Genomic DNA, 19,651 nt, shown 5'->3' with positions numbered 1-19,651 from the left:
GTCTTCAGATTGTACAAATCTCTTCTGTATATTCAGTTTTGGCGGTTGGTTAGATTAGAACCCTCTTTTTCCAGTGAGGAGTTCCTTGTTTAATCGATCATATGAGCATTCTTTCAGAGTCACCTGAGTAGTGGTCTATGCTCGTTACTCTCATGACCATGGTCTATTCGTTGCCCTTTGATTGTGAGTCCATTCATTTTGTGTACATAGATCCATCTCATATATGTACATTACCCTTCGACTGTGGACCCACTCTGTTGTTATGTCATAGATCCATGCCGTGTGTAGATATTACTCATTGATTTAGATTTTACTATTTACCTGCTCTGTCTTAGATATGGTTGATGGCTTGTCCACTGTCTCTGTGACCATGATCTATCATCATCGATCCTCTTGATCATACAGTTGTCGGTGTTCATCGTCAGATTTGAGATCCAATCTATGACCTACTTCTGTCGGTTTGTGGCCGAGATCTACCTTTCTGATCTACCGATCATCTTTGATCATTGATGAAAGAAATTCAATGTCACCAGTTGTATCCTTCCCATATGATTGGTCAAGTTTATCCCTATTATTTCGTTATTCAAGGTTATTTTCACTCTCTTCTGATCTTATCCTATATGTGTTCAGGTTAAATCATGTCGAACAAGGTGATGAGGGAGTGGATAGCTGAGACAATTCGAGCTCTCCCGCGCGAGCGTACAGAGTGGAGTATGGCCGACAGGTTCATCAGCGCGTTTAATCATTTGAGCGCATCCGGTGTGAATTGGCAATTTCTTCAAGCAGCTGCAAGACTCTGGGATCCTATTCTTCATGTTTTTCATTTTGGTCCCTTTGAAATCTGTCCTATATTCGAGGATTGGTGCGCCCTATTAGAACTCCCTCCTGAGGGACTCTGGATCCAACCTTCGAGTGTAGCGTCTCCTCGTTCCCTCTTCTGTAAGCTTTTCGAGAACAAAGCTATTGATGCTATGCCCTATTTCAAAGACACATACGTGCAATTCGATGACCTCATTGAGCGTTTTTCTAAGAGCGTTGACCCAACCGATTTCCGTTTTCAAAATTGTCGACGTAGTGCCTTGATCTTTGGTGTCCTTGCACGTCACGTTATTCGTGAAGACTCCAGTATTGCCCCTGTGACCTTACTGAGTGTGGTCGATCAAATTAGCGATGGAAGGAATCCTGTCCCAATCATGCTAGCGGAAACCTTCTCTGGGCTGGATCTTATTGCTCGGCGAGAGGTTAAGGATAATTTCCATGGGTGTGTCAAACTGCTTTATTTGTGGCTTTGTGAAAAACTCAACATCCTTCGGCCACAGAGCTCCCTTCAGTACACCCTCAAGGATCACCTTTCGTGGCAACCAATGGCCAATAAACCCCAATCCGTTGATGAGTGGCATAATTGGTTGCAGCACGTGGAGAAGGATCAATTTCACTGGGTGAGTCATTCATGCTTACACGTTATCACCAGCACCTACCCGCATCCATTTGTGTATCTTATGGGTTTGGAAAAGTCAACCTTTTATGCACCCACTCGTTTGCTTTATCAGATCACAGGAAATCCATGTCCTCCCGGATTTATAGTCCCTCCTCCTTGCGAAAAGCTTACCCCCGGTCTCATAAAGTCTATTGTTGCTGCTTGGGGAAACAAGATTACTGATAAGAGATTTGCCTTAATATCTAAGGTTCGATGTGGGGAATTGCCAGGAAAGCTCGTGGGCAAGAGAGCTCGGATCGAAGAGCTTTGAAGATTCCTTTTCATGAAATTGTCATTTTAATTTCTTCAAATTTCATTGTAAATGGTTACTGTCATCCAATTGTTAACAAAGACTAATGTTTTGATTGTAACTACATTTTGAATATTGATCAATGGAATAGCATTTATGTCTTTCTCTTATCTTATTTGGTACAGAATACTTTATCTCAATGCTTATCGTTTTAATTTAGTATGTTAATTTCCAATTCAGGATTCTAAAATCGAGCAAACATCGCTCCCTCAGGTGTCAGTCAACCTGCGTGGTCTAGACAGTCAACCACGTCTAGGCTCATTCGTCAATTTGAACCGCTAACCTTACCTGAGCAATCTGCATCCTCTTTATCTGAATCATCTGAATCTCTAGAATCTGTCCAAATGGCTGAACCCAATGAGGCGCTAACTAAAATTCAAGAGATGATGGTGAATCTTACCCGGGATATGGCCTTTATGAAAGAAGAGATGGCCCAAATGAAAGCCCAGTCTAATGAAAAGGTCTCTACTTCTAGAGCACCTGCAGTTCAACCCCCTCCCGCTATACCGGCAAATCCGAGCCCTGCAAATTTGAACCATCCTTTCATTTCACCAGTAGACGTCGACCTAGAAGAGGGGCAGTACGCTGAAGAATATTGCATTCCAGATGTGGCTCGATATAATAAGGAAAAGCAGGTAGCTGATCAATTGGAGAAGCTGACAAAAGAAATGGAAAGCTTGAAGCATCAAGGCCCAAAGCAGTTCGATATATCTGAGCTGATAATGTCTCCGGGAGTCACCTTGCCCCCTAAATTCAAAACCCCCGATTACGACAAATATGATGGGACTGGATGTCCCCGGAATCATATGATGTGGTTTATTGAGATGTCGCAGCAGTGTGGGCTATCTCCTGAGCAAATGGCCAGGGTCTTTCCAATGTCTCTTACTGGGGTGGCGAAGAAGTGGTTTCTGCGTCGAAAACCCGAAGAGGTGAAGACCTTACAAAGCATCTCCAACAAATTTGTAGAGCAGTTTTCTATGGAAGAAGGGATAGAGGTTACCAAGAGGGATCTCAAGCAGTTAAAGCAAGGTCCTCTGGAGACCTTTACCTTTTTCATCCGTCGTTGGCGTCGAAAGTCTGCCCAGCTGAGCGAGAGGCTATCAGAAGAAGATCAGATCAAGCTGGTGATCAAGGGTTTGTCGCCGCAGTATTTCCATTTTATGTCCCCTCAGCATTACACCGATTTTGACCATCTGATTAAGACTGGGACGAGGACTGAGGATGCAATAGCTAAGGGTCTGAGGGCCAGACTTCCATCAGACATCAAGGAAGGAAAGAGACCCGTGGTCGTACAGAAAGAAGTTGACCATGTAAACCATGTTCGCCCAGCGGCCAGGACTGTAACAGAGGTGGCAAGACCAGCGCCAGCCCCGGTAGAGCAGAAACCTCAGAGGCACTTTGATCCCTTACCATACCCTTTACCTTTAATTCTGAAAAAGTTGATAAGGGATAAGAAAATCAGACTACCTGATATTAGGCCAATACCTAACCCGTTACCCCCATATTGGAGAGCAGACCAGTATTGTGAATACCACAGAAATTCGGGTCACCTCACTGAAAGATGTCTGGCCTTAAAGCATGCGCTCCAGACTATGTTAGAGAACGGAAAGCTTGAGGTGGAAAGGCCCAATGTAACTCGGAATCCCCTTCCCAATCATCGTACAATTCCTCCTCCTACAGCGAATGCCATTTTTGTCGAGGAGCCGGTTCTTGATCCATCCATTCTCATTTGCGCAATCACTCCTGATGAGCCTTATATTCTAAGATTTGATCCTGAAGAGATCGAGGAGATGGAAAGGGAAATGTCTTATGTCCTCTGGAGGGGGAGCACCAGTTTGGCAGAGACGTCCTCTCCATGCGTCCTTCGATGTGAGGATGTTGAGGCAGAAAAGGAAACGCCTTATGTTCTAAGGATGAGTGATTTTGAAGAAGAGGAGGCAATTGAAGCTCCATATGTTCTGAGAATGGATGCAGATGATTTGCTTCTGTTAGAAGATCAGTGTGACGAGCTTCGTCATGTTACCCGGGGTGGCCGTGTGTTCAAGCCCGCGGAATTGAGAGCAGAAAACCCCGCAGAAGCAGTGAGAGCAGCCGAGAATCAGGGGCAGAATAGGTCGAGTGCAGATGAGGAAGAAGATAATCTGTTGAAGCAGTTGAAGAAGACCCAAGCAAACGTTTCCATTTGGGGCCTACTTATGTCATCGTCTAAGCACAGGAAGGTTGTACTCAAGGAGTTGAATGCTGCTCAGGTGCCAACTGAGATCACTCCCGATGAGTTGGTAAGCCTAGTCGCTGTAACTAGGGCTTCCATGGTGATATCTTTCACAGACGATGATTTACCTCCTGAAGGGAGTGACCATGCTCGTTCACTCAAAATTACCGTGATCTGCAACAAGAAAAGGGTACCTGAAGTACTAGTCGACAATGGGTCCGCTCTGAATATTTGTCCACTGAGTACTGCTGCGACTTTGGGCTTTGGACCTGGAGATTTTATTCCCTCAGAGCAGGGTATATTAGCATATGATGGCACTCGGCGAGATGTCATCGGAACCCTGGCCACTGAAATCCAGATTGGGGGAGAAGACTTTGACATAGAATTCCAAGTTTTGGATATTAAAGCTTCTTTCTTGTTGTTATTGGGTCGACCTTGGCTGCATAAGGTCGGAGTTATCCCTTCTACCCTTCATCAAAAGTTGAAGTTTGTTCATAACGGCAGGGTAGTGACTGTGAAGGGTGACCCAGATTTAGAAATTGGACAAATTTCGCAGGAGCTCGTAGTTGGGAAAGAAGCCGATGTCAGCTTGACAGGTTTTTCACTGGAGGTGTCGGTCATATCCATGAAAGAAGCCATGGGCGAAGAAGTTTTCTTCTTGACTAGCACCAACTCGAATGTGGTCAGGATGATCCATAAACAGGGTTATATTCCAGGCGCAGGGCTGGGCAAATATCATCAAGGCCCTACTGAGTCGCCTGTGTTCAGAACTTTCAATGGTCTCTTTGGCTTGGGATATAAGCCGACCGAGCAGGAGGTCAAGGAAATGAAAAGATACATGCTGAAATGGGCCGAGTGCCGCCGCCGGGGTTTAGAATTGCCTATGGGGCCAATCAGTCTGATCAGAAATGGCATTTTCAGAAAAGAGGGGGCAGATTTTCCATTTTGCGGGTTTGCTGAGCCGTGGACCGATGATGTGACAGGGCAGAGGTTTCCAGGTTTCGAAATTTTCTTTAACCTAGAGTTATCAGAAGCGCCAATGAGTGCTCGGATTATTGAGGAAGCATCGGAAACCGATTGGGCCGATGTTTTAGAACCGGGCTGTCTGAATGGCATGTTTCAGATTGAATATCCAGTGGCAGCAGTAGTTGGCAGTGAGACCGAAGCATCAGAGGTGGCAGTGATAGGCAGAGATGCATTCATTCTGAACCCCGCAGAGTTAATCACCCCAGCCGAGGGACCCTTGACCAACTGGACCTCCAAGGTTTTACCTCGAGTAGTCTTTCAGTATAGTCCCGTTTCCTCAAAAGAGTCAGTAGTCTCTAAGTATACGTCTACTTCCCAGTCTGATATTGAGTTTGTTTATTCTAACGATTCTTTTGATGCAGGTACCGTAGAAGTTGGATCTGGTTCCGGAGTCAGTGACAAGTCTCTTTCTAATAAGGTTGAGTCCAAGAGTACTTTAGATGATGAGTTTATTTCTTCAACTGCACATATGCCAGAGTTGGCTGAGTTCAATGTTGAGTTGTCTGTTGAGTCTGTGAATACATCGTTAGAGTCCAGTACAATGCCTGCTGTGGGCTATTCCATTCTTGATGTAACCAATACTATGAATGAAATGAAAGACTCTTTTACATACATTCCTGTCTCTGTTTCTCCTGTTTCCATTTCAAGTACTGATTCTGCTCTTAAAACTGATAATATTAATAATGATAATCAATATTCCCCCTCTGATGAGGATGCCGACGAAACTCCCCTTGAAATCAAACATATGATTCAACAAGAGGAGAGTCGCCGAGCAAGACCGCTTGAAGAGGAAATTGAAACCGTAAATATTGGTGACGAAACCTTAATTCGGGAAATATGAATTGGCAAAACTTTATCTCCCGAAGAGCGTGAGGAATTAATCACTTTACTTAAGGAGTTCAAGGAGGTTTTTGCTTGGTCTTATGATGACATGCCGGGATTGAGCGAAGACATTGTCCAGCATCGGTTGCCTTTAATCCCTGGCGCGAAGCCAAAGAAGCAAAAACTCCGAAAACTTAAAACAGAATGGGAGTTAAAAGTTCATGATGAAATTAAAAAGCTATTGGAAGTAAAATTCATTCAAGTTGTTGAATATCCAGAATGGCTAGCGAATATAGTGCCGGTGCCCAAAAAGGACGGAAAGGTCAGGATGTGTGTGGACTTCAGGGACCTCAACAAGGCGAGTCCGAAGGACGATTTCCCGCTTCCGAACATTGATCTTCTGGTGGACAATACAGCTGGTCATGCTCTGTTATCTTTTATGGATGGGTTTTCGGGATACAATCAGATTAAGATGGCGCCGGAAGATATGATCAAGACAGCGTTTACTACTCAGTGGGGAACTTACTGTTACAGAGTAATGCCTTTTGGGTTGAAGAATGCAGGCGCTACTTATCAGAGAGCTGCGACTGCTCTTCTTCATGATATGATCCACAAAGAAGTCGAAGTCTATGTAGATGATATGATCGTCAAGGGAAAGACTCGGCCGGAGCATACTGTCTCTTTAAGAAAATTCTTTGAAAGAATCAGATAGTATCAGCTTCGTCTGAACCCCAGCAAGTGTGTATTCGGGGTTACTTCAGGAAAGCTACTGGGATTCATGGTGAGCGAAAGGGGAATTGAAGTAGATCCTTAGAAAATCAAAGCGATCCAGGAGATGGAACCGCCGAAGACCGAAAAGCAGATCCGAGGTTTTCTCGGAAAAGTTCAGTATCTGAGACGGTTTATAGCTCATCTAACTATGACCTGTGAGCCTATTTTCAAGCTTCTAAAGAAGAATTCATCGAAGAAATGGACCGAAGAATGCCAGGTGGCTTTTGAAAAAATCAAGCAGTGTTTGTCCTTACCTCCTGTTTTATCCCCTGTCATCCTGGGTCAGCCATTGTTGTTGTATTTATCCATCACGGATACAGCGATGGGTTGTATGCTTGCTCAGCAAGATTCAGGGTCTAAGAAGGAGAGGCCTGTATACTACATCAGCAAGAAGATGCTAGAATACGAGGTGAAGTATACAATCTTAGAGAAGACCTGTCTAGCATTAGTTTGGGCAACTCAGAGGCTCAGGCATTACTTGTTGTCAAGCAAGGTACTTCTGCTTTCACGGATGGATCCGTTGAAGTATTTGTTTGAGAAGCCTGCTCTTACCGGAAGAACCGCAAGGTGGCTGTTATTGTTATCTGAGTTCGACATTACTTATGTCACTCAGAAGTCTGTTAAAGGGCGGGTCATTGCAGAGCAGTTAGCTGATTCACCTGTGGAAGAGAACGCATTCCTGAAGGCTGAATTTCCTGATGAAGAGATTATGGATGTTGAAGAGGATACTCCAAATACCAGATGGGCAATGTATTTTGATGGTGCAGTCAATAACCAGGGTCAGGGAATAGGAGCAGTACTCGTATCCCCTCAGAAGGAGTATATTCCTATATCTATCAAGTTGCAGTTTGAGTGCACCAACAACATGGCGGAGTATGAAGCTTGTATTGCCGGACTGGAGGCAGCCTTAGCTTTGCAGATTCAAGACATTGATGTGTTTGGAGATTCCATCTTGATCATTTACCAGACTAATGGAAAATGGAAGACTCGGGAAGATAGATTGATCCCGTATGATGCATATCTCGAATCTTTGGTCCAGAAGTTCAGGAGTATTACATTTACTCACTTGTACAGAACAAAGAATCATTTTGCTGATGCTTTGGCTACACTGGCTTCTATGTTAGACATTTCAGCAACAATGGAGGTCCAGCCACTTACAGTGCGACTGCAATGGGAGCCAGCACATGTGAACGTTATCGAAATAGCAGCTAGGTGTCCAGATGGAAAGCCCTGGTATACAGACATCAGGAATCTCATATCCGGTGAAGGGCATCCACCTGGGGCTTCTGGGAAAGAGCGCAAAACCCTTCAGAAATTAGCTGCCAATTTTGTTATTTGTGGTGATCAGTTATATCGCAGATCCTTTGATGGAATCCAGCTTTTGTGTGTTGATGAAGGCAGTTGAGCTTATCGAGCAGACCCATGAGGGAGATTCTGGACCTCATATGAATGGGAAAATGTTGTCAAGAAAGATTTTGAGACTTGGATTCTATTGGCCCACAATGGAAGCAGACTGCTTCGCATTTGTGAAGAAATGCCATAAGTGTCAAGTCTATGCAAATCTTATTCATGTACCTCCTTCGGAGTTGCACTCCATGACTTCTCCATGGCCGTTTTCAGTATGGGGAATTGACATAATTGGGAAGGTTCATCCAAATTCTTCGAGCGGGCATGAATACATTTTGGTCGCAATTGATTACTTTACGAAATGGATTGAAGCCGCTTCGTATGCTTCCATTACTTCGAATACAGTTGCAAAGTTCATCCGTGCAAACATTATTTGCAGATATGGGGTACCTCATGAGTTAATCTCAGATAATGGTTCTCACTTCAAGAAGGAAGTAGCGCACTTGTGTGTAGAGTTTAAAATAAAGCATCACAAGTCGTCTCCTTATAGGCCGCAGACGAATGGAGCCGTTGAAGCAGCAAACAAGAATATCAAGGTAATCATCAGTAAGATGACAGAGACTTACAAAGACTGGTCAAACAAGCTTCCTCATGCTTTGTGGGCTTACAGGACGTCGATCAGATCTTCTACAGGTGTCACTCCGTATTCTTTAGTGTATGGAATGGAAGCAGTTTTGCCTGTTGAACTGAGAATCCCATCCCTAAGAGTGATGATAGAGGCAAGCTTGCCGGAATCTGAATGGGCGAAGGCCAGGCATCAGGAACTGCAGATGATAGATGAGAAGAGGCTACGAGCTCTGTATCATATCCAGGGGTATCAAAGGCGGATTGAAAGGGCGTTCAATAAGAAGGTTCGTGTCTGAGATTTGAAACCAGGGGATCTTGTCTTGAAGTCCTATAGGGCACCGGTATTTGATCCGAGAGGGAAGTTTCGTCCAAATTAGTCTGGTCCTTATATTGTCGATGAAGTCCTGCCGGGAAAAGCCGTAAGACTCCTCAATGAAAATGGAGAAAAATTAACAGAACCTACAAACCTGGATCAGTTAAAGAAATATTACGCTTAAAACACTGGAAGGCCATCTTTGGACGACTTGAGCCTGTTAAGCCAATAGCCCAGATTTCAAAAATGAGAACCCCTCTTTGCTAAACTCCTTTGAGCCAAAAGCAAAACCTCTTTATCAAACTTAAACCGGGGGCATCTTTTATGACTTTCGTCATAAAAGATATTAACCTCGAACTACGCGGGACCTGATTCCCATTTTCTTTGGGGATACGTAGGCAGTCTGGATAGTCCAGATTCGGTCTAATTGCTCAAAACTTACCAAATGTTAGCCTGTTTGAACCCAGGCCTACCTAAAAGTCCTTCTGGTGTTACTGGCCCAGGTTTGTGAAAAAAAAAAAGAAAAAAAAGAATGATGGAGTCTTGGACCCGCTAGACTGAAAACCCGCAAGGGCGGTCTAGGCAAAAGTTAGGGTCATTCACCCGCTAAGTTGAAAACCCGAAAGGGCGGCTTAGGCAAAAATCAGGGTGCTGAGCCTGCTGGATGGAAAAAGCTGCAAGGGCAGACAGTCCAGGCAAAAATTAAGGCGTGCGGTCCGCTGAATCGAAACCCTAAAAAGGGCAATTCAGTATGGCAGGGATTTCACAAAGGATGGCTTTTGAAAGCCGATTGTGCTTCCGTTTTGGGCATTACTTCAGAGTCTGAGTAAGCGCCAGCATAATTTCTTTCGATACTTCTTCAAGTTAAAGTGGTTAAAACTAAGTAATCCAAAGGAAGTAATAACCATGACTGAAATACCGAAAAGAGGAATGAAACACTTTTAGATGCGGTATTCAAAAGATCCTAAGAGCGGTAGACTGTTACCACCTTAAACATTTATCAAATTAAGAAGCAGATTCAGTCTCTTTTAGAGTCTATGTTGTGCATTTATCAAAGTTTTCGTCTGTCATCTGTCAAAGTCTCGTTTATCGTGTGTCAAAATCTTTCATTGTCAGGTCAAAGTCAGGTCTTTAAGGTCAAGTTTAGTCTTTACTTCTCTTGAGGCTGGGGCGATAAACTTTAAAAGCAAGAAGTTGCATCTCCTGCGGACAGAGCCGAACAGAGTAGAGTTCAGAAGGGGCAGCTTTTCAAGTTTATTTAGAATGTTATCGCGAAGTGCAGAAGGAAGAATGCTTTGAGCAGAACCCATTTTCTTGTATTTGCAAAAGCTTTGTAACCTCAAGCATTCCTTTGAAATGAAAGCCTTTAGTTGAGCCCTTGCGTTTGGCTCTCTTTTGAATCTTGTAATGGAAATAAAATCATACTAGGGGCATCTTTTATGACTTGGTTTCCCAAGTCATAAAAGACGTCGAACAAAACTTTAAGGTTGAGATGATTATTCTTGTCAAATAAAGATAAGAGAAGCTCGAACATCCCCTTGTGAGCTAGGCTCCTTGATCAGTTTTTTTTAGAAAAATCCAATCCTCGTGGAATTTAAAATTGAGTTTTGCATTTTTCAAAATATAGTTAGAGTTTTGGTTTATTTGTTTAAGGGGGCCAATGCCCGCAAGATTTCATCAAGTACCTTTGAGTTATACCTGTGGTAAAGGTTATGATTTCCAGGTCTATTCCGGCTGTGCTATGTTTTAACTATCTTTCCTCCTCTCTGACCTCTAGGAGGTTGTGTTAGGAGCGACCTGGCCGTCATTTTCAGATTAAAAAGCTTGAGATATCATCATCCTCTCCGGTATTGAAAGTTTGAGTCTTCTCAAACATTCTTTACCCGTTTTGAAATCCGGTATTGAAAATTTGGGTCTTCTCAAATATTCTCTACCCGTCTTGTATTCCGGTATTGAAAGTTTGAGTCTTCTCAAACATTCTTTACCCGTTTTGAAATCCGGTATTGAAAATTTGGGTCTTCTCAAATATTCTCTACCCGTCTTGTATTCCGGTATTGAAAGTTTGGGTCTTCTCAAACATTCTTTACCCGTTTTGAAATTCGGTATTGAAAATTTGGGTCTTCTCAAATATTCTCTACCCGTCTTGTATTCCGGTATTGAAAGTTTGAGTCTTCTCAAATATTCCTTACCCGTTTTGAAATCCGGTATTGAAAATTTGAGTCTTCTCAAATATTCTTTACCTGTTTTGATTGATCTGGCTCTCGATTCCAGGATAAAAACTCGATGTATCATCATCCTTTCCGGTATTGAAAGTTTGAGTCTTCTCAAACACTCCTTACCTGTTTTGAAATCCGGTATTGAAAATTTGGGTCTTCTCAAATATTCTCTACCCGTCTTGTATTCCGGTATTGAAAGTTTGAGTCTTCTCAAACATTCCTTACCCGTTTTGAAATCCGGTATTGAAAATTTGAGTCTTCTCAAATATTCTTTACCCGTTTTGATTGATCTGGCTCTCGATTCCAGGATAAAAACTCGATGTATCATCATCCTTTCCGGTATTGAAAGTTTGAGTCTTCTCAAACATTCCTTACCCGTTTTGAAATCCGGTATTGAAAATTTGAGTCTTCTCAAATATTCTTTACCCGTTTTGATTGATCTGGCTCTCGATTCCAGGATAAAAACTCGATGTATCATCATCCTTTCCGGTATTGAAAGTTTGAGTCTTCTCAAACATTCCTTACCCGTTTTGAAATCCGATATTGAAAATTTGAGTCTTCTCAAATATTCTTTACCCGTTTTGATTGATCTGGCTCTCGATTCCAGGATAAAAACTCGATGTATCCGGTATTGAAAGTTTGAGTCTTCTCAAACATTCTTTACCCGTTTTGTAATCCGGTATTGAAAGTTTGAGTCTTCTCAAACATTCTTTACCCGTTTTGAAATCCGGTATTGAAAATTTGAGTCTTCTCAAATATTCTCTACCCGTCTTGTAATCCGGTATTGAAAGTTTGAGTCTTCTCAAACATTCTTTACCCGTTTTCTAACCCGGTATCGATAGTTTGGGTCTTCTCAAACATTCTCTACCCGTCTTGTATTCCGGTATTGATAGTTTGAGTCTCCTCAAACGTTCTCTACCCGTCCTGTATTCCGGTGTTGATAGTTTGAGTCTCCTCAAACGTTCTCTACCCGTCTTGTATTCCGTATTGATAATTTGAGTCTTTTCAAATATTTTCCACTCGTCTTGTATTCCGGTATTTATAGTTTGAGTTTTCTCAAACGTTCTCTGTCCGTCTTGTAGTCCGGTATTGAAAGTTTGAGTTTTCTCAAAATACTTCTTTACCCGTTTTGGTAATTTCATAATCCGATTTTGAGTCTTCTCAAGTATTCTTTACTCGTTTTAGCACTCGATAATTAGCCAAGTGATTCTTGGTTTAAATTGTCAATCAAAATCTTCATTCTTCCATGCAAGCACCGAGTTAAGAGTCGGTGAGAGGTTATCTCCCTTTTGTTTTCAGTCTCTGAGTCTCGTAGTGTTATTCTGTTGTTTCACCCTTGTGAATACCATTTTAAAATCAAAACCCAAAAATTTACTTTTTCTTATTTTCGGGCCGGCCAAAATGTGTTGTCTTGTCAGCTTTGCCATTCGTGTGACAAGCACACTATGCCAAAGAGGGAGCACATGTGTGTAGACACCCCATTTTGACCGTGTCCTGCACCTCCTTGTTTTGTGCATAACCTTTTCAAATCAGTGTGTGAGGACCCCAAATTACGCCCTAGGCTAGCTTAGGGTCCCACCAGGGCCCCTGTAAAATTTCGTCAAGATCCGTGCGCGTTCGCCTAGCGAACGAGCTAGGGCAGTGTCGTGGGGCAAGTTCAGAAGGGTAGCGATTTAGCCTGAAAAGGGGGTGCTCTGGAACCTAAAAAGCCAGTTCAAATTTGCCATAATGGGTTGTCCAGGGAGATAAGGAGGTATACAGATTAGTGTGTAGCAAAATTAGTTAGGGAGAATCTTTGGAAGCCTCCTAGGTGGTTAGGCTTCCTTTGATCCCAGCCCTTAAATAAAAAGTTGATTTGAAGGGTTAGGATCAAAGGGGTGAGAAGATATTTTCTCAAAAATATGCTCCCCTGTTTTCTGCTTTGGACACCCCTGCAGATCAAAGGAATAGCCTTGCATACACCATAGGGGGGGGGCTGTCCTTGAGAGGGAGGGGCCAAATCCATCATTTTATTTTTGCTTGGGCTTGTCTTACCCGAGACACCCCCCTTCGTATGTTAGAAAAGGTATAAAATGCATTGCAGGTGGCTGTCCCTTGAAACGAGGGGGGGACCAAATATATCATTTCTCGTTTCTTCTTTAAAACCCAGCGAAATAGGGTTTTAGAGGAGGGACCGATTTTCTGGAAAAAAGAGACGGAGGGAGAGAAAAACAGAGAGGGAGAGGAGAAGAGCCGCCACCACTTTCTCCTTCTTCATCCTTTTCTTCTTCTTAATCTTCTTCTGAATCTTCTGAATCTTCTTTTGCTACTTCTTAATCCCCCATCTCCATCTTCTTCTCCGGCCTTATTTTCGGCCGGAATCCGGCCACCCTTGCCGGAATCCCACCACCTCCATGCCCATTTCCCCTAATATCCAAACCCATCTCTAGCCACCGACCGATTCTACCACCACCACCCCATTCCCATTTCTCTGCAAAACCCACTACCCCATTCCAAACCCATCACCATCTTCTCCCTTCCGGCTCCATCTCAGCCGCACCACCTCCGGCCTCATCTCCGACAAGCTACCATCACCGACCATTTTTTCTCCACCCACCATCGTCTTCTTCTCCTCCTTCTTCATTTATCTTATTTCTCCTGCAAAACCCTCTTCTTAAACCCCATCTGCTCCGGCCGCCCTTGCCGAAATCCGGCCGGTTCCGACCACCCAAAGCCCATCTCCACCGATGCGCACCTTTGATTTCATCTCAAATATACTCTTATAAACCCTCACCATCCCAACACCACCATTTTCTTCTTCCCATTCTTCATTTATCCTTTTCCTCTTTGAAAACCAAGACCAAACCCACTTCAAAACCATCTTCAATTGCTTCCAGAAAAACCCCATCTCCATCAAACCCACCATCGACCTTTTCTGATTCCGGAAATCTCACCGGAATCCGAACACAACCCCCATTAATTCCGGTCATCCCCTTGTTCTTGTCCCTACAGATTTCACTTTCATCACCATTGCAATCCACCATAGATTCGTGAAACCCCCTTTCATTTCCATCCCACACCTCCATCAGATCAGGTATTTCTATTGGAATTCGACAATTTCATTGTAATTTGGGGAGCGATTGGAGGTTCTTGGTGGTCGCGATCATTCATCCGCGATACAAAAAAGAGGAGGAGATCAAGGAAAAAAAAAATTCGATTCATCTCATCAGGTACTCCTTAGCTTTCCCCTTGTTTTATTTGGTTGTTCTCCTGAAATGCTTTCATGGATTCTTTACATTTTTGGATTTTCTTACTCATCTCTCTCCAGTCCATAAACTTTTATCATTCTCTATGAAGTTTCGGTTAGCTTGATTCTACCTATTTTCTTTGGTATGGTTTATGAGTTCCATTGCAGTACCGGTTTTGCCCGATAGATTTGAGAATTCTGATATCAAGTGGTGCATTTTGTCAGGCAGTTTTACCATATGTTTATAATTTTGGGTTTGCAGCCAATCATTCTTGATCCTTTTGGTGTATAGTCGGATTCGCGCTTAGGGGATTGAAGGTTTTGGCTGATCTCGATGTAGTGCAGAGAGAATTTTACACAATGGATTTGAATCTTGTTTGATTCCAAGAATAGAATGGGGTGATAAAGAGAAGCTTGTTTTCTAGGTCTTATTTTGTGTGGGTTCGTAAAGCAGAGCCGCAATGTCTTTTGTGTGGAATTTTACCCCTGTTGTATAATCAGTAGATTATACGGCGCCCTTGAGGAAGGAAATGTTTGGCTGTCTGGATCATAACTTCGGGCTCTCATGTTAGTGGATGGCAATTTCAGTTGCATAGAAATTCATCCTTCGAATAATTCCGGTGGATAAATTGGGTGGCTCGATCTTGGCTCTCACCCAATGAGACCCATTCTTGAGATCCGGCGTTGGAACTTCATTTATGTGGGTTAGTTGCCCACCGGTAGCTCGGTTCATGATACTAAGGTGGGTAGGTCTCCTTTTCTTGTGAGATCCATGTTGCTCACTCTAAGGCATTTAACCTCTTGGGAGGCATTACTAAAAAAAAAAAAAAAAAATCATAATTATCTCAGATTCGATGTTTAGACGAGTATAAAGGAGATTAACAATTAAAAAAATATATATATGGAGAGTAGAATCTTTTGAAAGAATGATCACCTTCAAAGAGCAATTCATGGACTCTATGCATCCATGGACCTTATCCTCGCTTCTTTAGTAATGCGGAATTCTTCATCCAACATGGGATGTATTAATGCCGTTGATGGCCCTTGTTTTTTTTTTGCAACATTGCATTAATCGCAAAATCTTTGGGGAATTTGTAGAGAGTGGTGTAATTCCATTTTTTTGTGATCTGTGAGTATTTGTGCTTGAAAGCATGAAAATATAATGTCTCATATAGGAATTAAATTTGTTCCCATCTGAACTGATAATTCCTTAATTAAAATTCGATGCCGTAGATCATGTTTATCTTTTGAGTATGACCCCGTCTTTTGGAGTATCCTTAAATCTCTGATCATAATCCAAGCTTCTCTATCACTTTTTTTTTTTTTTCTCTTGTTCGATTATTCTTTCATTCCCTCATAGGGTTAGTAATATCATATCGCTGCATGTTCTCATTTATCCCCCTTTAGCACATCAACTGGCTGCGTGAGTGTCCCTGTTCATATTGGTAGTTATTAAGCTGCTAGATTGGTCTCCTTTTCTTCTTCTTCTCCTTCCCCTTCTAGCTTGGGTATCATTTGGGTTCTTTGGATATTTTCCCATCATTAGAGATTTGCATTAGAGTTTAGGATCCTGTCTTTCCTTTTTTCAGAGTCAGTCTTTGCTTGTTCTTCAGGATGCTCTTCGCATTTCGGGGTCCCATCGATTTTGGGTACCTGTTCGGGTTCGAGCTATGAAGGAGTCATCCCGAGCCCATTATTTTAGAGGACTTGCATAGTCCTAGTAGTGTTTTCCCTTCTAATCTTTTCTTCATTTTTTGAGACTGTTTAAGTCTTTCAGGTTTCTTTTCTTTGTCATTTCAAGCCCATCTCTAGAGGGACTTGCACAGTCCAAATAGCATTCCTTTTTTCAGAGTCAGTCTTTACTTGGAGCCCGTCTTTGTGTTTTTTTTGTGGCTCACAGTGTTTTCGCACTTGAATCTACTACATAAGTTGATACCCTTGTTACGTACTAAAATTTTTACAAATTGGGAATATTATTGAATATATTGAAGATTTAACACTCTTCTTATCTTAAGCATTGAGTTAGGTTCTGAAGACAATAATGAATGGACTGTTCAGGTGAGATTATCTTGAAGCTTATCATATTTGTTTAATTTTATTTAAATAAATTATTTTAGGAAAGAAGGAGATCAGATGACTACTCTATTCGATATTATCGACATGAGTACTGTCTGATCTCAAGGCGGGATTAGAAATATTATCATGTGTATTATGATATCAGATGATTACTTTAGCATCATCTGATTTCATCCCCATATTGGGGTGGTGTTTATGGTTGGGCATAGAAGTGTTTGATATTGTTTTTGCTTTATTAGGCTATCCAGCGGCTGGTCTGGACTAATTTATGTTGTTTATCATTTTATGATTGCTATAGGTTGTGTATTTTTTAATTGAAAATTCTTCTTTGCTTAACACTTGATTTATTTTTATAATAATTGAATGAAAATCTGAGTTTGCTTGATAACCTTTTTCTTCACTTTGATTAGAGACTAACTCAGTCTTATTAGAGCTTTGCTTGCTTGGGATCTTGGATCGTTTTCTCTCTTCTTGGGACGCTATCTTTCTTGTTGTGGTTCGTCTCTTTGAGGCGTTAGTTGCTTGTTTGGGGTTTCCCCTTTTTGCTTTAGGGCTTTGCCCTAGTTTGTGGTACTACTTGAGTGTTCCTTTTAAGATTGAAAACATTTAAAGGTTTAGAGCATTGGAAAAGCTTTAAAATCCAAAAACATCAGAAATTTGAAACTCAAAAACATTTAAAAACTTTAAAAATATCAAAAACATTTGAAAAACATAAAAAACCTTAAAAAATCTAAAGTGTTGAGTGTTTCTTTTCGAAGCGTAGTTTGAGAGTTCGTTTCGAACTACGTTGGCTTGATCCTCTTCTAAGAGGTACGTAGTGCAGCTTGGGATCTTCATCCCAAGTCCAGCCAAACTTTGTAAATAAATGCTTTAACCCTTTTTCTTCAAAACCTTGTTTTCAACAAGATCTTCCTCTAGAGTTAGGATTTTGTCCTAGATAGAGAGTTTTAGAGTTAGGAGTTTGTCTTTTGTTGTGTGCTTGTGTGTTTGTGTTAGAGTTAGGAGTTTGTCTTTTGTTGTCTGTTTGTTGTGTGCTTGTTTTAGAGTTAGGGGTTTGTCCTAGAGTTATAGGAGCGCCTCCGTCCGGTCAGTTGGCGATTCACATCGCCGACTGATGACTAGGTCTAAGATGCGTTAGTGATCCCATTATTTTCCTTAGGACGCACAGCCTAGTTACACATAGGTTGTAGGAACCACCTGCATTAGCTTAGGGCTAACTTGCATTTAGTTAGGGCATATAGGGTGTCCTAAAATCTACAATTCAGTGGAATTTAAATAATTGCTCAAGAAGCTTTAATAACTAGTCCGGTCTTTTAGATCGAGTCTAAGATAGAGGTCTAGGTGTCTTAGGCATCCTAGCTTAGAATAGGCGCGAAGAACTACGTTGCCTTGATTCTCGTGGAGGCGGGGATACGTAGGCTTCTTTGGATGAATATCAGACCATCCGAGGACTCGGGCTAAATCGTTTAGAGTCTTAGGATTTGTTGTTTTGTTATATTGTATATTTTGCTGTGTTTTCTTACTTTCTTGTGCAGAACTATACCTTTAGCTGTAGCATGCATGTGTTCGTCCACCAGAACTTAGACACCAGTTAGGTATGTCACTCATAACCTAGCAATCATTAGGCGACACATCTTTTATTTTATTTTGTGTGCTTATTATTTGTATTCTCAGGAAATGCATGCTTAGGTAGACGACTCCTGAGATTTTCGCCTAAAACTCTTCAAGGTTAATAATAAATGGCATAAGAGACCAAGTGTTCGCACTCGGGCGAATTGGGGGCGCTCTTCGGACCTTCTCCATTCGTCATCAGGCACGGACCTTTCGTATCTCTGGTTATCCATTGCAAACAGAGCATTTGTTTTGGTTCCATGGCGTGTCCATGGATGGCGACTCTGAGTTATTTTTAGGTACATCTTGGTTTCGAGCCCTGGCTCCTGATCATGATGTATCTCTTTCTTTTTATATTGCCACTCATGCTATGCTGTGAGGGTGGCATCCGTTTCGAGAGTTCCCTGGTAGAGCTCTCCTTCACGTTGTGGAGATCTTAGAGGATCGCAGGAGGGATCTCGCGTCCCTCTGCAGCGTCCTCGGATCGGGGTCCACATGTGGCTACACTCTCACACACAATCTGCCATCCATGAGTGAGGACAAAATCTGGTGATAAGTAAGCCCATGAATAATGACAAAATCTGGTGAAATTTTAGCCTTTGTGGCTGTACTTTCACATGCAACAGTCATCTGCAAAATACTTTTTTTTTTTTTTAGCCACCAACAATTCCCACTCTTTTAGCCTTCTCACATCTACCCTTCTTCTCTACTTTTAAATTTTGGTTTCTTATTTGCGGGCTGAGATAAAGGTGGCTGGAGTGAGATCTGAGTTTCAGGCATGGCTTGGGTAATGAAAGCGAAGTGGGTTTTGTAAAGGGATTGGATCGGATTGGGTTGGAAGGGAATATAGGTCTTGACTCATGTTAAAATCAAAGGGCTTTTTGAATGGGGCCAATATGTGATCAAAGTGAAGAGGGTTTGGGTCTGTGTGAGTGTGAAGATGTGTGCGATTACGAATTCTTTGAAGATAGAGGGATGTTGTAATCCAAGTGAGGGTAGAGGTTGTCGTTAATAAATTGGGCATGAGTGTGTTGTCGTTGGGTTTTGAAATCAATGGTGACTGTTGAGTTGGGGTTCACAGTTGGATGGAGTATGAGATGGGTGTGGACCCCGATCCGAGAGAGTCGGCGGTGAGGGACGTGTGCCCCCACGCGCTAACAGTCTCTATGGATCATCCACGTGAATGGAGAGCTCTACCAAGGAACTCTCGAAAGAATAATGCCCCTCACAGCATGAGTGGCGATACAAAGGTGAGATACCTCTCTATTCGGGGACAAGCCCAGATTCGAGGCGTACCTTAAACAAAGAAGAGTCGCCATCCAAGGAAAAAGGCAAATGGGCCTTGGATCCCATACTATGCTCTGTTGCAACGGATAACCAAAGATATAAAATAAGGTTCGTGCCTGGTTACTGTGGGACCCGATCCCGCGAGAGGGGTGGTGGCGCGAGAGCCGCCACGCACTATCTCTTCTCTTGGTCTCTCGTACCCACGCGATTGGCGTGTGCCTTTTATTATTAATTTTAATTCATCTTTTATGTGAACTTGGGATCACTAAGGCAATCCGAATTCCACACAAAAAAGACTGACAGAGTCGCCACCTAGATGTGGGATCTAGG

General features: G+C 42.4%; 1 protein-coding gene across 1 annotated transcript; it reads left to right on the top strand.

The window, feature by feature from the left end:
* The first annotated feature begins 638 nt into the window (after nucleotides 1-638).
* LOC143878922 (uncharacterized) lies at nucleotides 639-8,023 on the top strand. The gene is made up of 8 exons (XM_077381139.1): nucleotides 639-759; nucleotides 877-1,241; nucleotides 1,968-2,028; nucleotides 2,121-5,672; nucleotides 6,126-6,205; nucleotides 6,314-6,382; nucleotides 6,962-7,464; nucleotides 7,693-8,023. Exons 1-8 carry the CDS (start codon nucleotides 639-641, stop codon nucleotides 8,021-8,023), a joined length of 5,082 nt encoding a protein of 1,693 aa, XP_077237254.1.
* Nucleotides 8,024-19,651: the final 11,628 nt, after the last annotated feature.

This window comes from Tasmannia lanceolata, unplaced genomic scaffold, assembly GCF_043159265.1.
Source record: "Tasmannia lanceolata isolate RefF3 unplaced genomic scaffold, GAP_Taslan_0.1 ptg000006l, whole genome shotgun sequence".
Classification (NCBI taxonomy): domain Eukaryota; kingdom Viridiplantae; phylum Streptophyta; class Magnoliopsida; order Canellales; family Winteraceae; genus Tasmannia; species Tasmannia lanceolata.
Note: the sequence above shows the minus strand (reverse complement) of the source record. Positions and strands in the feature narration are given on the sequence as shown.

Bases quoted from the DNA above. Each gene is read 5' to 3' on its own strand.
- LOC143878922 (XM_077381139.1), top strand. From the start codon at position 639: ATGTCGAACAAGGTGATGAGGGAGTGGATAGCTGAGACAATTCGAGCT. The intron at 5,673-6,125 runs GTACTGATTCTG...TTGAATATCCAG, and splicing joins TTCTCCTGTTTCCATTTCAA to AATGGCTAGCGAATATAGTG. The intron at 6,383-6,961 runs GTAATGCCTTTT...ATGCTTGCTCAG, and splicing joins GGGGAACTTACTGTTACAGA to CAAGATTCAGGGTCTAAGAA.